General features: G+C 40.2%; 2 protein-coding genes across 7 annotated transcripts in view; both read right to left on the minus strand.

Annotated features, from left to right (window-relative positions):
• UPP2 (uridine phosphorylase 2) overlaps positions 1–18,596 on the minus strand; it is a 90,285-nt gene that overhangs the window by 52,421 nt on the left and 19,268 nt on the right. For 2 of the 6 annotated variants that reach the window (XM_025276292.2, XM_025276288.2), the window contains exons 5-7: positions 15,135–15,344; positions 12,863–13,009; positions 1,058–1,209 (exon numbers count right to left, since the gene is read on the minus strand). In XM_025276292.2, the coding sequence (XP_025132077.1) occupies positions 1,058–1,209; positions 12,863–13,009; positions 15,135–15,344 (509 nt within the window). Of the gene's footprint in view, positions 1–532; positions 1,210–3,057; positions 3,132–7,429; positions 8,198–12,862; positions 13,010–15,134; positions 15,345–18,596 lie in introns of those variants that run through there. The other 4 variants (XM_025276303.2, XM_025276298.2, XM_025276313.2 and 1 more) reach the window with 3 other exon arrangements.
• Positions 16,028–17,619, minus strand: LOC123465483 (60S ribosomal protein L21-like). Its single transcript, XM_045164668.1, has 2 exons — positions 17,247–17,619; positions 16,028–16,064 (listed from the first exon to the last, which is right to left on the minus strand). The coding sequence occupies exons 1-2, from the start codon at positions 17,579–17,581 to the stop codon at positions 16,028–16,030; spliced, it is 372 nt and encodes a 123-aa protein (XP_045020603.1). The 5' UTR covers positions 17,582–17,619.

Below are 18,596 nucleotides of genomic sequence, written 5' to 3' on the forward strand. Positions count from 1 at the left end.
TACAACATTACATACTATTCAAGATTGTAAGCCATCCTCCACGCATCCTCCATCCATGCCTCCCAACTCCTAAGTATATCATCTTTAGAAGAACTGCCCCCTCCAGGCAGCATCAACTCATACAAAGCATGGTGTACCCTCCAAGTGACACCATGCCTGCCAGAGAGTCAAACTGAATAGGCAGGGCAGGGTGCAGGCAAGACCACTTCAAAGTCACACAAAAGGATGACTTTAACATCTTGAACTCAAGTCTAAATTCAGTTGTTATTATTCCTCAGCCTATGAAGTTAATATTGAAATGAAATTTTAAAAATACAGCCCGTTTGAAATGCACTTCCTTAAAAGAAAAATTTGTTAGAAAATAGTTTAATCGTGTGTGATTTTGGAAGAAAAATGAAGATCTTTCTTTGCATTTCCAAAGGTTTTCATCTGAAAATCAATGTGTGATCTAGAGTTGTTACAGCTTGTGGTAAAATCACAAACATAGGCAAACCTCAGCCTCTAATCCTACTCTGTGGTGCACTAAAATCCCGCAGGGGGGGAAAAAAAGAAGTATGGCCCTATTTCCCTATGAGTAGCTTTTTCATAGAGACCTACATTACACTGACGCTTTTTTTCTGTAAATATTTTGAAAGTGCATGATCAATTTCTGTCACTTGTCCAACACCTAGAAGTGCCTGACAACATCGTAACATGAATTTCTGGATTGGTTTCAGAAGCAGAGTGACGGATAACTGAATCTACAAGTGGTTGATCTATTTTGATGTGAACTTAATTAATGCTGCATATGAAACTCCAAATGTCACAATACAGTTTTACAATTTTAATTATTAGACTGACTTAGCTAACTCATTTTAAAACGAAATCTGAACTTAATTTAATGTAAGTTATTAAATTTTTTTCAACAAATTCATTTTTAAGAGAAAGGGTTTTATAAAATCATTCAATTATGATTTTACCATGTGGATGAGAGCTATATAAAAATGCCACAAATAATATATGACTTCAACATTATGACTGGAACTGTGAATTTACAGAGAAGGATTGAGCTGCCCACCTATGATGTCTGGTCACGTAATCCAAGCCGCTGTTTAATGAATTTGGAGATTAGGAGCTGAGGCCGTTTCTGGTACTCCACGAGAACATCATGGGGAGAGTTGATCTGGTCACATTCAAGTCTGTTGAGAAGTGTCACGCAGACCACAGCAGCTGGAAACGTAAACGAGACCGTTACTGAGCCGAGACCATTACTGAGCAAATGGGTTTATCTTTCTTATAGAAACATTAACCGGTCACTCCCCATGTCCCTCGCACGTGGGCTTTGTGTTGTTTTCCTTGTCGTGTGAACGCAACCCACTGAACCCTCAAGACTCCTATGTTATGATTCATGTTTCTGTGGACTCCCATCAAACACTCCATCTAAATAAATTAATTGAAATAATTGTCAGTACTCTCCCTTTCCCCTACAACTGGTTAGATTAAGGCTCAGAATAGCTTTGTATTCAAGACAAGAATGAGAAAGGATCTTTGCCATTCAAGATACACAAACCTCCAGCTTTCTATCCCATTTCCAGTTCTTAGAGCAGGCTTTCTTTCTTGAGGATATAACTAGAGAGCTAGCCATTTTTCCTGAGATGACATTTTACTCCTTGATCCAATGTTTGAGTGTGCCTGCTGGGAAGGATAGTAACCAGAGAAGAGACATGCACGCTAACCTCGGGAAATAGCCTTAAAGGCAAGTCCTGACCCTTTTGAAATTTGAGAAAAAAGTGAAACAATATGCTTAAACATAAGAATCAGCTCCATGAAGTAGCACATTTATTAGCATTTAGTTTCTAAAGAATGATGACAAAATCTTGTGACAGTTGCAAAACTAAGGGGAAAGAACAAGCATCTTTCTTTTCTAAAAAATGAAAGTTTCATTTTGATAAGTCACCATAAAGGCAACATCTTGGTTTGTTCCATCAAGAACTCGAGAGAAACACTGGGTACCCTACAAATTTTTTATTGCCAGTTTCACATGAAATCTTTGATTTCAAGGAATATGGTTACATACACTGAAATCAGTGACAATCACTTTGAATTGATAGCAGTATCATAATCTCTATGTTCATCTGCATCATTTAAATAAGCATTTCAGTGGATCTGGGATTAGATGTAGCTACCTTCACAAGCTTTGAGGTCATGAAGATACAGTTGGGTATGAATGATATTTATTTCTTTGACTTCTCTGCTATCTCAGACTTCTGGATTTGAGAAGGAAAAATGGACTGTAACTATAATAGGTGCTATCTTTTTTGTTTGGTTTAGCTCTTGCTATATGCTGGGTATTTACAATACTATTTAGACCTCATTGCTGTGCCATAAGCTAGCTATTATTCTTAGCCTCTTTTGACAAATGATGAAATGAGGAATTAGGGAGGTCAAAAGGCCCAGGAAGACACAGCTAGTAAATAGCCAATCAACTCCCCACTTCATAAACTGCTGAGAAGACTCCTTTTCCTCCCATCCCTCCTCTACTGAGCAGGCACATGGCAAACCATAAGGCAGACCTGTCCTGACCTACCAGTCAAACTGACTCTCCTGCTCAGTGACCTGTGAAAAGCAATGAAAATATCCAACTGGAACTGAGTCAAATATTTCATCATCTAGGACCCTATTTATTCAAAAATCATCCGGTTGTAAAGCAACTTGGCTCAACAGGTAAACAAGCAAACAGAAGGGCTAGAAACTTCCTCAGCTTTTCAAGTTAATGATCAGTTAGTCTGTGAAGGCTGACATGGGCTGGTGGTAGCAGGGAAAAGATGAAAGTCCTTCTCTAATCCTTCACTTGGCAGAGGGATAAAAGGAAACTCGTGCTTGTCAAGGAGCAAGAGCTGACTTTACTAAATGTCTTCTCTGGTGATTTCATGGGTAGTGCCAAAGAGGGACAAGAACAGGTCACTGTGATCTCAGTGGGGTTTTCTTGATGCTGGCAGACCAATTAACAAGCAGCTTGTAATAATCTTGTCATCTAAAATTACAATTTCCACAAGCAATTAAAAGGGACCAACTTACCCAAAACAATTTTTCAGAATTAAGCCTGACAGTTTTGCTACCATAATCCTCATATTGGGCAGGGAGGACGGCTCCTGTGGAGGGACATTTAGTTACCTAGCTGTCACCAAAGAGGTTGTCAGCTAAGTGACCTCAGGCTGCAATGGGATGGGAACACACCAGTGTCAACATGGAGCTCAATTCACTCAGAGCTGCACCAGGAACTCCCAGTGATTCTCAACTCTTTGATCGTTAATTTTTTTTCCCCCTGATAAAAGCTGTAACTGGAACCTCTCTTCAAAAAAATATACATGTGCATATACACATAAAATATTGGGTTGGTCAAAATGTTCATTCGGATTTTCCCATATATTACGGGAAAACCTGAACAAACACTTTGGCCAATCTAGTATTTGTATATTGGAGAAGGAAATGGCAACCCACTCCGATATTCTTGCCTGGAGAATCCTGTAGACAGAGGAGCCTGGTGGGCTGCTGTCCAAGGGGTAGCATAGAGTTAGACATGACAGAAACAACTTAGCATGCATGCATACATTGGAGAAGGAAATGGCAACCCACTCCAGTATTCTTGCCGGGAGAATCCCAGGGACAGGGGAGCCTGGTGCGCTGCCATCTATCAGTTCAGTTCAGTTCAGTTCAGTCGCTCAGTCGTGTCCGACTCTTTTCAACCCCATGAATTGCAGCACGCCAGGCCTCCCTGTCCATCACCAACTCCTGGAGTTCACTCAGACTCATGTCCATCGAGTCAGTGATACCATCCAGCCACCTCATCCTCTGTCATGCCCTTCTCCTCCTGCCCCAATCTCTCCCAGCATCAGAGTCTTTTCCAATGAGTCAATGCTTCACATGAGGTGGCCAAAGTACTGGAGTTTCAGCTTTAGCATCATTCCTTCCAAAGAAATTCCAGGGCTGTTCTCCTTCAGAATGGACTGGTTGGATCTCCTTGCAGTCCAAGGGACTCTCAAGAGTCCTCTCCAACACCACAGTTCAAAAGCATCAATTCTTTGGCGCTTAGCCTTCTTCACAGTCCAACTCTCACATCCATACATGACCACAGGAAAAACCATAGCCTTGACTAGGCAGACCTTTGTTGGCAAAGTAATGTCTCTGCTTTTCAATATGCTATCTAGGTTGGTCATAACTTTCCTTCCAAGGAGTAAGCGTCTTTTAATTTAGGGTAGCACAAAGTCAGACACGACTGAAGTGACTTAGCAGCAGCAACAGCAGACTTACAGAATTAGGAGTGAGGAGTAAAAAAGGACAGTTAAGCTTTATTTTATAAAAAAACAATTATCAGTTAAATTATTTGCACATTGATATTTGACAACTATTGCCTTAAAGACTTTAAACTTTATCCCTAATTAAATCAAATGAAAACAAATGCTCATACCTGCACCCTAGCACTTTAGATTTCCAAAGAAATGCTGGATTAGAACCAAGATTTAGTATTAACTCTATCAAAAATTGTCCCATATCTTTTATGAAAGTGTTACTAAAGACACTGTCAATGTAATACAGCTGATCACTTATGTTTAACATATTTGAATAAAGTTTTATGACAAACTTCAAATGCTTTCTTTTACAGGTCTCCATTTTCAACTTGGCTTCTAGGAAACTCAGACTATTTATATTTAGTATTGGCCTTCCAGGTAGCTCTTTGCTATTGAGAACATCCCATTCATTCCCTTAACTACATGCCTCTTATTCTCTTTACTTTTGCTTAAATTATTTATATATTCATCTTTTATCGAAAGCTGCTGCTCATGCCTTTTCAAAAAATGGGGAAAGTATAGGTAATCTGTCAATAGATAAATATGTTACTCTTTTACACCTTATGGAGTAATGTAGAAAGTGGGAGCAAAGAGGTAGGAGATATCAGGGCTAGTCCATCATCATTTTGATCTAGCTGTGCTTCCTTTGACAGGTCACTTTTTACTCTCTGAGTCTTATTCTCTGAGAAAGGAGCAGGTTGGACCTCAAAGGTCTCTTCCAAGCCCACACCCTCAGCATCTGTGTCTCACATTATCTTGGTGTGAGGACCATGCTGTCATCTCCTGGAGATCCTGGTTCAGCCTTGGGAACTTGTGCTTCTGTTGGATGCTGGACCTCCATGCAGAGCTGTGTCAGGAGGGGCAGAGGATGGAACCTGCTGTGCTGGGGTTGGGGGCTCCAGCAGGGAGAATTCCTCACTGGGGTCACAGATGGAGAGAGGCAGGTCACGGGTAATGCTATCACACAAAAAGTTGGATCCATGGATCCAAATCATTCTCTAATGTGTGAGTGTGTTGGTACAAGGCAGGCAGAAGTAGGATAGAAGCAGGAGAGTAGAATTAAAATGAATCAAACAAAATTCTAGACACTGACTTTCATTAAAAATATGTAAAATCCAGCAAAATAAGAAGAAACAATTTTAAAAAATTTTTACCTTTATAAGCATAATAAATGAATTGCTTATCATTTATGTCTGATTTCCCAAATACACTGACTTATTTTCTTGATAAAATAATGTCTATACTTACAACTGAATAAGTATCTATGTGATGCTTTACTTGATTTCAACACTATCTTGATATATGATTAGCCTTTAGGGGCTTTGCTTTCTGAAGTAGCACAACTATCTGCTCACAACATATAAAATAGAAAAATCTGCACTTATTTTTTTGTTTCCTGTGAATAGAGACTCTGAACCTTGTGTATCCATGGGAGGCTGCTAGAAGACACAGCAGGGCATGGTGCAAAGGGGCCTCAAGTCAGAGAGAGGTCAATTCCAGTTCCAGTTCAGCTACTTCTTATTTAGTGTGAGAACTTGGGAAAGTTGTTAGCCTCTCTGAGCTACAGTATCTCTCAGCAAATACTGTGAGGGTGAAGAACTGCAGTGGGTCACCTTTTGCTTTTGTATAATAATAATTCAAAACCCCAGTTTTCCCATTTTTGAGTTAAGAAATACTCCATTTGGCAAAACTAATACAATTATGTAAAGTTTAAAAATAAAATTAAATTAAATTAAAAAAAAAAAGAAAAAAAAAAAAGAAATACTCCAGCTCCAGACTGAATATAATCTTTAATCCTTGTTGTAATATCTTGTTTACTCTATCAATGATCATCCTGCAGTTCCCAGAGCCCAGTAGCCTTCATTTCTTGGATCAGCAGATGAATATAATATGGAATTAAAGTCAGGATTCTGCTTGCTTTCATCAAACTCTAGCAAAGTAATATTATGAAGACTGAACTTATCCCCAAAGTTCCCAGTATATGTCAAAAGAAATAACAGTGAATTCTTCCTTTACCCTAAAGATAAACCACTGTAAGTACTGCCAAAAACTAAAGACAAAGAAGATTTAAGTGAACTTAATCTTGGATAAATACTAGGTTTCATATATTGTCATGCAAGCAAGCATGTGTCAAAAGGCAGCCAGCACTGTCTTTTAAAGATGGATAAAAACTGAACATACTTATCACAAGGTCCCAGTGCAAAAGGAATATCATCTTTAACCAGAATGTTAGGGGTTTTAATTAAAGTAGATTTTGTTTTAAGAGATGGAAAGATGTGTGCATATTATAGAACCATAGATGAATATATGTATATAGCATTGTACAGTGGGTTTACATGGTTCTGAAGGTTCAGCCTTTCAAGGTAGAATAATTTTGTGAAGACCACTATTTCCCTCACTTAAATCTTTGTTAAAGCATCAATGGACTCCCACTATTCTTTTTCAGCATAATGAGATCAAGATAACAACAGTGACGGTAGAGGTGTCCATGGCTCCATTTCAAGTAGTTTGTCCATCTATCAGATATTAGGAGATATAGAAGTATTATATGAACCTTATAGCAAAAGGATGCTTAACTTTATAAGGTTTTGCCACTTCCTACTGGGATGAGTATGAGGCACTCCAGAGTCCTTTAGATAATCCCAAGCCATAAATGTAGCTGAATAACAAGGAACCAGTTGAGTTTGTTATAGCTATCTTCTATGGTCTATAGAAGTAGAGTAGTCATTCTTTTTATTCATTTAGCAAATATTTATTGAAGGACCATATACAGATATTATTCTAAGTGCTAAAGATATAACAAGAAAATTACAAACAGCATTCCTGTTCTTGTACTTATGTTGTAATGGAGAGAGATGATAAATATATATCTTCATGTATTAATACATACAAAATTATATGTAAGTTAATATATAAAGAAATAAGAAATGTAGTTTGGTATAGTAGTAAATACAATACAGAGAAATGAGGTAGAAAAAGTGAATGAGTGGGTAAGTAGAATGAATGGGAGTGAGTAGTTCAGGCAGTCATGCAAAATGTCCCTGATGAAGTGAGAATTATGTCCCTTAATGTAAGTGAGACCTTACATGAATTGTAAAGATAAGAAGTGCTAGTCCATGGGGTCCCAGGACCTCCTTGTCCTGGTGAATGCAGAAAGATCTGTTTTTGCACTAGTCCATACTCAATGAGTGATTCCTCTGAGAACAATGATCCTCTAGAAGACTCTTGTTTAAATAAAACATTATTTATAAGCTGAAACCATTAGGCATCATTGCCTTAGTATGAAGCCAGTCATCTGGTACTACTAAAGGGACATAAAAGGCCATTCAGTTCAGTTCAGTTCAGTTCAGTCGCTCAGTCATGTCCGACTCTTTGCAACCCCATGAATCGCAGCATGCCAGGCCCCTCTGTCCATCACCAACTCCAGGAGTTCACCCAGACTCATGTCCATTGAGTCGGTGATGCCATTAAAGAAGGCCATTTGGAGACACATTGGGGAATGGGTCTTTGCTGACAGTGGGAGCAAGATGGAGGGGGAGGGGGAATAGGCCTGGGAGTCTTGAGCTTTTGGTGCCAGATGAAACATATTTTCCAGTGTTGCTTACCATTGGTATATAACCTCCCTGATAAGTATGTTAAAGCAGCCATTTGTGAAGGCTCTCACAACCCTTCCCCAAATGAAGCTCTTCCAGCTCATACAGAGCTTTTCCAAGCTTCACTGCATTCGGAGTAGAATACAATGAAGTGGGGATGAAAGATGGGAATGTGGCAGAATCATATGCATGGGGTTTTGGTCTGTGTCCTTGGTGGTTGACCTTCCAGGGGTTGATCTTCCTGTACCAAGAATTCATCATTGGAAACAGTGGTGTCTGAGGGAGATAAAGAGTCACTGTCACCAAGAAGAAATTTGGACAGAAATTCTCCCAAGAACTACAGAATTACATACTTACAGATATAACCTTTAGTGTGAATGTTGGCAGCCCAGAAGGGATCTGCTCAAGAAAAAGGCTGCATCAGTGGCCTGGAAGACAGCTATTGGCAGGCTGAAATCAGCTACCAACAGCTTCAATAGCAACAGAAAAGGGAAAACACAGCAGAGGGCAGGAACTAGAGCAAGCTAGAGAGGAAAGAGCCTAGGAGGGGACCTGCAGGTGGCAGAGAGAGCAAGGTCACAAGGACCTGTGGCAAGGGCAAAAACTCTCTCATAACAGAGTAACTTCTCTGAAGTTTTGGCAACATTTCAAAGAGAGAAAAACTTGGGTCCAGTGTTCACAAGCCTAGAACTCTCTCTGACTGCCTCTTAAGAAAGAACTGATGGTGATCACCAAACTTACATCAGGGCAGCAGTTTGTGACCTGGCGTGTTGTGTTTGACTACATTGGTTATCAAAATTTCCTCCATTTGCATATTAGAGGGAGTCATGACTCAGGTGACCACTTGCTATTTCCATAAGAAAGAAATGTGAGGAAACATTTCCTGGAGCAGAAATAACCTGAATCCAGGTGCTCCTGCAGGTCATGTGCTGGTTGGGCTGCTGCTCAGGGAAGGGCGAGTTGCTCCCAGCTAGGCCTCCCACCTTCACTAACTTGTGGAAGAAAAGCAGGTGTTATTGCTTCCCTGAAAGTGGGTATTAATGATGGCCTTCTAAAGAGGACAAGGATGCAACTGCATCTTCACGCATATGTTACAAGGATTTGTGTGTGCATTCACTCTGCGATGAGAGTAATGGTTCTACAATTCATCTCTTCTTGGGACCTACAACTTCTTTCTAAGATGTGCTTAGAAATGTTACCACGTACATTTTGTTTGTAGCTTTGTGTATTAAAATTAGGTGACAATAAGGACAAATACTAGAATTAAATGTCTACTTGTGACCAAGTAAATCATTATCGGGCTATAATTCTTTGCTTCTTTGAAGATTTATTCTCTGGTTCTGGGACACTAGACTCTCCAAGTGTTCTGCCAATTGCACTGACCCCTCCTCCTTAGTTTCTGCTAGACCTCCCTCACCTGCCCTAACTTTTTCATCTGTATCTGCATTGATTTGCTTTGTCATCTCATTCATTGCAGGACTTTAAATGCTACCTACATGTTGTCAACTTACAACTTTCTTTCTTTACTTCTCCAGTCCAAACTTCACACCTAAACTCAAGATAGATAAACCCACCTGCTTATTTAACCTCTGTTTGACATCTACTACAGTACTCCCAGGACTTCTCTGATAGCTCAGTTGGTAAAGAATCTGCCTGCAATGCAGGAGACCCTGGTTCAATTCCTGGGTCAGGAAGATCCACTGGAGAAGGGATAGGCTACTCACTCCAGTATTCCTGGGCTTCCCTTGTGGCTCAGCTGGTAAAGAATCTGCCTGCAATGCGGGAGACCTGAGTTCGATCTGCCTGCAATGCGGGAGACCTGAGTTCGATCCCTGGGTTGGGAAGATCCCCTGGAGAAGGGAAAGGCTATCCATTCCAGTATTCTGGCCTGGAGAATTCCATGGACTGTATAGTCCAGGGGGTCACAAAGAGTCAGACACGACTGAGCAACTTTCACTTTCACAGTACCCCCAAAGCCCCACCGAATTTTCTCTGTCCCAGCTGTGATAACTCCATCCTTCCAGCTGTTCAGGCCCAAAGCCTGGGAGTTGATCTTCACTCTTGTGTTTCTCTCCAAATTCACATCACATTGTCAACAAATCTTGTTGGGTTTGCTTTCAAGTTATATCTAGCATGCTTGCTTCCCACTTTCTGGATTGTTGTTCATATCTCCCTAGACTATGGGATCAGCCCTCCTTTCTCCCTGCTTCTGCCATGGACCCCAGTAGGCTCTTCCCAGATCAGCAACCAGTGTGCTCCTGTTCAAAGGCAAGCCAGATCCTATCACTTCTCCATTCAAAGGCCTCTAATGGCTTCTCATGTTGCTCAGAGTGAAACTCACAGTTCTCACGGGGACCACACAGTCCTCACTCACTCCATCCCCTACCCTCTCCACTGCTATCACTGCCCTCCAGACACACTGGTCTCCCTGTGTGTCCAGCACACTCTGAATGCTCCTGCTTGGCAGTCTTAGATTTGCATTTCCCAGACTGCTTTGCCCAGACACCCATGTGGCATTTTCCTAAATGGCACCTTCTCCATGCACCCTTCCCTATTTTAATTTATGGTTTTCCTCCCTACCTTGGTTGTCCCTGTGCCCTTTCCCTGCCTTATTTTTTCACCATCATGCTCCTCAGCATCTAACACACTACTATATTGATATAGATTACTCTTTGTTGTTATTTCTCTCCTCTCTAGAACTCCTCAAGGGAGGAGATTCTGTGTCATCCTCTGCTGTGTCCACACTGCCTGGGTGCTCAGGAAACTAGCTGATGCATAGGAGTAAGTTCTTCTCTCTTTAGGAAGACAATGATTGAGACAAATCTTATCAGCCAAAAATCTGATTAAAAAACCAGGCTTCTTGTATTGTGCCATGCACTCAGTAGGCATGCTCTAAAACACATTTGAATAGATGACATTTTTTATGGACTCATGAAAAAAGATAATTGCCATGTGAAAAACAAAACTAGGCATTTAAAAAAAAGTTGCTCCAATGTTTTCTTGAACATCATTATTCATATTTGGGGACTGCTTGCCACTCAAAAATATTATTTTAGATGATGCTATTTAGCTTTAGATCTGAGGCTTTCATAGCCAAGTTAATATATAATATTTAACTAACTTTGCAGCTTTACCTTTTCGATCAGTTAAGCTTGATTTTTTTAATCTAGAAGATGAGTATGAAAATAATTTAAAATCAAAAAGAATAGTTATATTGATTAATTCTTGTGAAAATTATGTTTTACTACAATAGGTTTTCTCGGTATTGGTCAAAGGTTAGTGGTTCTAACGGAATAATTTCACCCAAAATAAAAATGCATGCCACATCCATATTTGGCTTCATAATGCCATTCTCCACCCAAAGAAGCAGAGCTTCTTGGAGAAATGGATGATTCCAAACCTGATGCAAGTGATGCCTAAGAGCTAAGAGGATTATGTCAAAAAAGGATGCTAGAAGAGACTCTTTCTAGCCAATTTTGGGATAATTTGAGTATCAAAAAGAATAATGACAGAAGCCGTATATACAAACTGCTTTGAACAAAATCAGCAAAACAATAACTCCCTGTCACCAAAAAGAGAGAGAGAGAGGAGTGTGAGAAAGAAAGCCTCTTTTTAAAAAATACCAGCTAATATATGTAGGAGGAATGATGGAATTAGAAAATCAAAATTATCAAAATGCCAAATTATCATCCCCAAGGTCACTTGTTACTTACAAAGAGAAAGCATTAATTTTTCAATGGAGAGAGATGGATGTTACCACCTGAACCAAGTGATGCAAAATTACTGATAGTGGAATATCTTCACCTTACCTTTCTCTGATATGGAACAAGAAAAACTAATGTACATAGCTTACATTACTATGAAATCTTCTTGCCACATAGCTGACTCTAATCAAGCCCCTAGATTTTGCTTCTGCTCTACAGGAAATATTCAGTATAAATGCACAAGCAAAACCTTGAAATGATCATGGGTGTGCTACAGGATAGCAGCCTGGACTTTTCAAAAAAATCACAATCCCAGGGAAAAAAGAAAAGTAGAGAGACTACTCTAGTAAAAATATAGAGATACAATAACCAAGCAATACAACATATAAAGTTAATTCAATACTGGATTAAAGTACTCTTCAAAGATATTCTTAGGACAATCAGAAAATTTAAATATGGAATGGATGTTAAATGATGTTATGAAATGATTTTTACTTTTCTTAGCTTTTCTTGTTTGATAATTATATTATGGACATTAGGAGAACATCCTTATTCTTAGGAAATGATGCTCAGGTACAAAAGTTAAGTGGCATGATATTTGTAATTTATTTATAATGATTCAGAAGAAAAAACCAAATAGATGTGTGTGTGTATATATATATATATATGCATACACACATGTATACATACACACACATACATATATATTTAGATATATATGCACAAACATGAAAATACTAAAAACTTGAATTTTGGTAAAGGGTACCTAAATATACTATTCTTTTAATTTTTCTGTATTCTTGATTTCTTTTCAAAATAAAAGGGTGGGAAAAGCAAAAATGCATGTAAATTAATTCTAAAAACACACTGCTCTACTGATGTTTTGTCCTTTGATGGACTGTTTTAGGGATATGTTATTTGTGTTATGGCTCAGTAAATTCAATTGTAGTAGAAAACAGCAGTCACTATTAGGATGAAGAAAACTGAACTAGCTGTCAAGTCTTGGCTACATAACCCACTATCTAGTGATCGTGGGCAACTCACTTCTGACCCTTAAGGTTTCGTTTCCTCATTTGCAAAATAGGAATAATGTCCAACCCACTCGCAAGATACTAAGACATAATCATGCTTTCAACCCAAAGTAATATATAGCTGAATTCCTTTTTCTTCTCCTGAAGTATGAAAATAACTTCATGAAAGAAGATAATTTGACCCTAGGTGTTCATGAAAGTCTTACCTTTTAGACCACAAAGTCTACACATGGCTGCAAACACCGTAGATTCCATTTCAATATTTCTGATGCCGGCATTATATGCTCTCTTCAAGTAATCTAAACCCTTTTCTCTGGAAAAAGAGCACAGTGCTCCATCGAGTCGACCCTGGCCTGAAAGAGAATGGAGAATGTTTAGCGACTTGATGCCCTCTACAGTCACTGTGGCATCACTAAGAGGCTTGCTGTCAGACCAAGTGCTCTGTGGCTAACTCTAACCTGTGAGCCTGCACCCCAGATCAGATAAATCTAGCCATCTGAATCATCCTACCAGAGGACATGAGGCAAGATTGTGCCTAGCTCAAGCATCTCACATAGAGTGGGGTCTCCATGGCACTGAGCTCCCCAACTCTGGGGCAAGTAACCACTGAGTGGCCTCAGCAGCCAGCACTGTGCCCAGGGATAGCAGGATCTGAGGGCTGCTGGAAGATCTGCCCTTTGAGGAAAATCTCAAGTTGCTCCTGTGACTGGCAGATGGCCCAGAAACAGTTGCTGCGGAAGAATACGATGCTCCAAGCCCCAGTGATGATCCTAAGCTATTCGACGACTGGGAGGGTGGTCTGTATATTGCAGTTCCGTCTGACCATCATGACCATGGTAGGTACATACAGACAGTTGATTTGTCAACCCTGTTCCCTGCCACACACCTCAGGCTGCACGCCAGCCTTTTGTGATCACATTTTTCCCTTTTAGGATGCTCTCAGTGTTTATTTAGCACTTTTTCCACCTGCATCTACTAGTGGGTCCAGAGAAAAGGCAGATGCTATGACTCCACTGCGCATGCGCTGGGAACAGACTTCACCGCGTCCTACCTCTGAGGGTGTCCTGTTGAAGCAGGGAGGCCAGTATATACTGTTATCCATATTGCACAATTCTCTTTTTTTGTCTCCCTTTCCTCTCCGTTTCCCCTTTCCTTTATCTTTCATGCTACTTCTACTCTGCCTACTTCTCCTGCACTCCTTGTAGCTGCCTGCTAACACCACTAATGAACCAATCTAAACTCAGAAGTCCCACAAGTCAAGCAGGTAATGTCAATGAGGTGTGCCTGGTGGGAAGGGAGCAGCCTCACCTCACCTTCAATGAATGCAGCCCCAGATGTGACTTGCCAGGGAGGCCATGCATAAATTATTTTATATTTTTAATATTATGTTATTATGTTATTTCAAGAAGCCCCAAATCTGGATATTTTTCATGTGAAAAATCCAGAACGTATAAATGTTGGCAAAACAATTCACACTTTAAAAATACTGTGCAGCCCAAAGAAACATTGACTCCTACCTGTGCTCTTTGCAAGCTCTGGCTTAAACTCATTGGTGACCCTCCCAATGAAGGGGACCAGTGGCCTGAGATGGAGTCTTTACCCTATCAGACCCAAAGCACCTCCTATTTTATAACACATATGTTGTGACAACACGTTTGCTAACCTGAAGTAACCTGTATAGATAATATAATGTATCTTCATACATAATTGTTTATAATTCAATGTAATACTTTAAGTTTGATCCAAAGGGAAAAGAAAAATAATTTAAAGTGAAGTAATATGTGGTTTAATGAATATACTCAGACACAGCTATACTACAAGATTTCTAGAATGCCCTCCAAGGAATGGTACCAACCCTGGTTAGATTTTTCTTGTGGAATGAGCAGGGTCTGTCCCGGAGCGATTTTTCTCCTGGCCCCCCACCCCTTGTAGCAAGAACTGCTACTTGGAAGTCACCTTCAGTTTGTTCCTAAACTTGATTTGAGGACATTTTACTCATGGCTGAGAGAGAAGAGAACTGATCTGAGACTATTCCATCCCTTCAAGATTTCCTCCTCCAAGTATTTCTCCTGATTTCCAGGTTCCCGCTCTTTAATAGGCACCTGCTTCTTTTCAAGGTACAGGTGAATGTACCTCAAAATGGCAGAAGCATAGAAGTTTATCCCCTTTCTCCAGTTTAAATTAAAGGTATAAACAGAGATAAGATTTTGCTAACATCACTAATTACATAGAGTATCCAATTTGTTCTTGGAGGATTAAACTCACTCTCAAAATAAATTCATTATGTGTATGTCTCTTCTGCTTATTATGTCCTTACATTTCTTTACTTTAGTAAGTTGAAAAGGCTGTTTCAGTGCCTTTTTAAATCCCCAACTATTAATTCTCTATGGTGAAGTTTTTAATATTAATTATAGGTTTGAATAACAAAATATTGCTGGTAATTTTCTGCTGCTTTCACAGTTTATAAATTCTTCTCACCTTCATAAAAATCATAGGTACACATCGTATGTCCAATGAGGGTTGGGAAATTGGAAATTTCTTTGCTACAGTTGAATATTTCCTCAGCCAGTTCTTTGTCAAGTTCAGTACTTCTGGTGACAATGTTGTCCAAGATTACCTGTTCAAACCGGGGCTTAAAGAAGGAGTCTACAGCTTCGTCTGTTATTACAACAGATCCCGGTGCAATCCCTGCAGTGTGGGAATAAATAGGTGGTTACAGAAGAATGTCACTTAGAGTTGACTTGTGACATGTAGTATATAATATAATCTCTTCTTCCTAATTAATGCTAGTTGCTAATGATTCTCTGGACTTTCAAGTTTTAAATTATTTTCTTTTCCAAATGCAATTAATAATAACATTCCAAACAGGCATTTACATTTGCTGTCTTTCCAGATTCACATTTACAATGTGATGGGGTTTAGATTTTAGATAAACATGATTCTTGGGCATGCAAATTAGTATTGACCTTCGGGCTCAAATTTGAATAAATTAGGTCAGGAATAAACTAAGTGAGACTGCCAGCAAGTAGTCTTCGTAAAATGATGTGACTACTTGATATTTAATCTTCTCTGCAACTCTTTGATTACTATAATTTGTTTGCATCACTGTCCTCCCTTCTGTTTGATCTTCATCACATCCATTCCCTCCTCCCCTCTCCCACCCCATGTAAATTAGGCCTCTTGTCTGACCTTCCATTGCTACAAAGTCTGGTTTGCTCTTGGGACTCAGGAACTCAAGTCTCTGGGACTTGAGAAACCATTTTCTGACAACTGGTATTCCCCTGGCCTGATTCGCTCTCTCATCCTCCCCCATGCACTTTCATCAGACTAACTCCAACCCATTCTTCAAGTGTCAGTTTAAATCACTTCCTTCAAAAGATCTGAATCCACAGTGGGGTATGGGGAGGTCTAAAAGGTCACACAGATAGATTACATTCAATTTCCCCAGGAAGGCTTTCCATGGTGGCTCAGATGGTAAAGAATCCACCTACAATGCAGGAGACCTGGGTTCAATCCTTGAGTTGGGAAGAATCCCTGGAGAAGGAAATGGCAAACCCACTCCAGTATTCTTGCCTGGGAAATCCCATGGACAGAGGAGCCTAGCAGGCTATAGTCCACGGGGTCACAGACAGTTGGCTGTGACTGAGTGACCACACTTTCTTCACTAGATTCTCTCTGTCCTAAGATTCATTACACTTTTCATAATTCCTCATTTGTTTGTCTGTTATCCTGATAAAACATAGGCTCTATAAAGGCAAGAGCAGTATTTGTCCTCTGTTTTCTCCTTGGTAGTATTATGCCTATCACATTATAGGTTTTGTTGTTATTCAGTCACTAAGAATCCAACTCTTTGTAACCCCATGGACTGCAGTACACCAGGCTCCTCTGTCCTTCACTAAGATCCATAATTTGCTCAAATTCATGTCCATTGAGTTGATGATGCGATCTAACCATCTCATCCTCTGCCACCCCTTTCTCCTTTTGGCTTCAATCTTTCCAAGCATCAGGGACTTTTCCAATCAGTCAACTCTTCAAATCAGGTGGCCAAAGTACTGAAGCTTCAGTTTCAGCAGCAGTCCTTCCAATGAATATTCAGAATTGATTTCCTTTAGGATTGACTGGTTTGATCTCCTTGCAGTTCAAGTGATTCTTAAGAGTCTTCACCAGCATCACAATTTTTTTTTTAAGCCCAGGTCTTTATTTTTACATCCATCAGGCCATGAATCCATAGAGAATGGGCTCCAGTAGTTTGCGTTCCTTTCCATTGGTCCTCACGAAGTGTACTTCTCTGGGTAGAGCAGGCTGGCACTTCAGCTGAACCCAAGTCCCTTTCTCTTTGGCTTCCTTCTTTTTCTGATCATTTTCCTTCACACATTTCAGGAAGCTATCTCAGCTCTTCGGTTGCTTAATATGCTCTGCTGCTGCTGCTGCTAAGTCGCTTCAGTCGTGTCCGACTCTATGCGACCCCATAGACGGCAGCCCACCAGGCTCCCCCGTCCCTAGGATTCTCCAGGCAAGAACACTGGAGTGGGTTGCCATTTCCTTCTCCAATGCATGAAAGTGAAAAGTGAAAGTGAAGTCGCTCAGTCGTGTCCGACTCTTAGCGATCCCATGGACTGCAGCCCACCAGGCTCCTCCGTCCATGGGATTTTCCAGGCAAGAGTACTGGAGTGGGTTGCCATTGCCTTATGCACATTAATTCTCTTGGCAAGAATCTTGCCCTTAACTTGTTTGTTTACAATGATGCCAACATAATGCTGGGTAACATTGTAGACTCTCCCAGTTTTTCCATGGTAACATTTGTGGGGCATTCCTTTTTCAACAGTACCCATTTCCTTGATATCCACGATATCATCCTTCTTGTAGATTTGTATGTATGTGGCCAAAGGAACAACTCCATGTTTTCTGAAAGGCCTAGGGAACATGTAGTGGGTGCCCCTCCTCTTTGCCTTTGTGTTGGTTATTTTTGTGATTTACTGGAAGGTGGCAGTTCCAGCCGAAAGGGCAGCGCCACAATTTGAAAGCTTCAGTTTTGGCACTCAACCTTCTTTATGGTCCAACTCCCACATCCATACATGACTACTGGAAAAACCATAGCTTTGACTATATGAACTTTTGTTGGCAAAGTGATGTCTCTGCTTTTTAATATACTAGGTTTGTCTAGGTTTGTCACAGCTTTCTTTCCAGGGAGCAAATGTCTTTATTTCATGGCAGCAGTCACTATATGCAGTGATTTTGGAGCCCAAGAAAATAAAATCTAACACTGTTTCTAGTTTTCCCCCTTCTATTTGCCATGAAGTGATGGGACCAGATGCCATGATCTTAATTTTCTGAATGTTGAGTTTCAAGCCAGCTTTTCCACGCTCTTCTTTCACCCACATCAAGAGGCTCTTTAGTTCCTCTTCATTTTCTGCCTTTAGAGTGGTATCATCTGCATATCCGAGGTTATTGATATTTCTCCTGGCAATCTTGATTATAGCTGGTGATCCATCCAACCCCCTGTTTTGTATGATATACTCTGCATAACGGTTAAAGAAGCAAGGTGACAATATACAGCCTTGTCATTCTGCTTTCATAATTTGGAACCAGTCTTTTGTTTTATGTCCAGTTCTAACTGTTGTTTCTTGACCCCCATACAGGTTTCTCAAGATACAGGTAAAGTGGTCTGGTACTCCTATCTCTTTAAGAGTTTTCCAAGTTTGGTGTGATCCACACAGTCAAAGGCTTTAGTGGAGTCAATAAAGCAGAGGTGGATGTTTTTCTGGAACTATCTTGCTTTCTCCATGATCCAGTGAATGTTGGCAAGTTGATCTCTGGTTCCTCTGCCTCTTCAAAACCCAGCTGCTAAACCTGGAAGTTCTCAGTTCACCTACTGCTGAAACCTAGCTTGAAGGATTTGGAGTATAACCTTGCTAGCATGTGAAATGAACTCAATTGTAT

This window comes from Bubalus bubalis, chromosome 2, assembly GCF_019923935.1.
Source record: "Bubalus bubalis isolate 160015118507 breed Murrah chromosome 2, NDDB_SH_1, whole genome shotgun sequence".
In the NCBI taxonomy this organism is placed as follows: domain Eukaryota; kingdom Metazoa; phylum Chordata; class Mammalia; order Artiodactyla; family Bovidae; genus Bubalus; species Bubalus bubalis.

Bases quoted from the DNA above. Each gene is read 5' to 3' on its own strand.
- LOC123465483 (XM_045164668.1), bottom strand. From the start codon at position 17,581: ATGTTCCCTAGGCCTTTCAGAAAACATGGAGTTGTTCCTTTGGCCACA. The intron at 16,065-17,246 runs CGACTGAGCGAC...GTGACCTTTTAG, and splicing joins GGATCGCTAAGAGTCGGACA to ACCTCCCCATACCCCACTGT.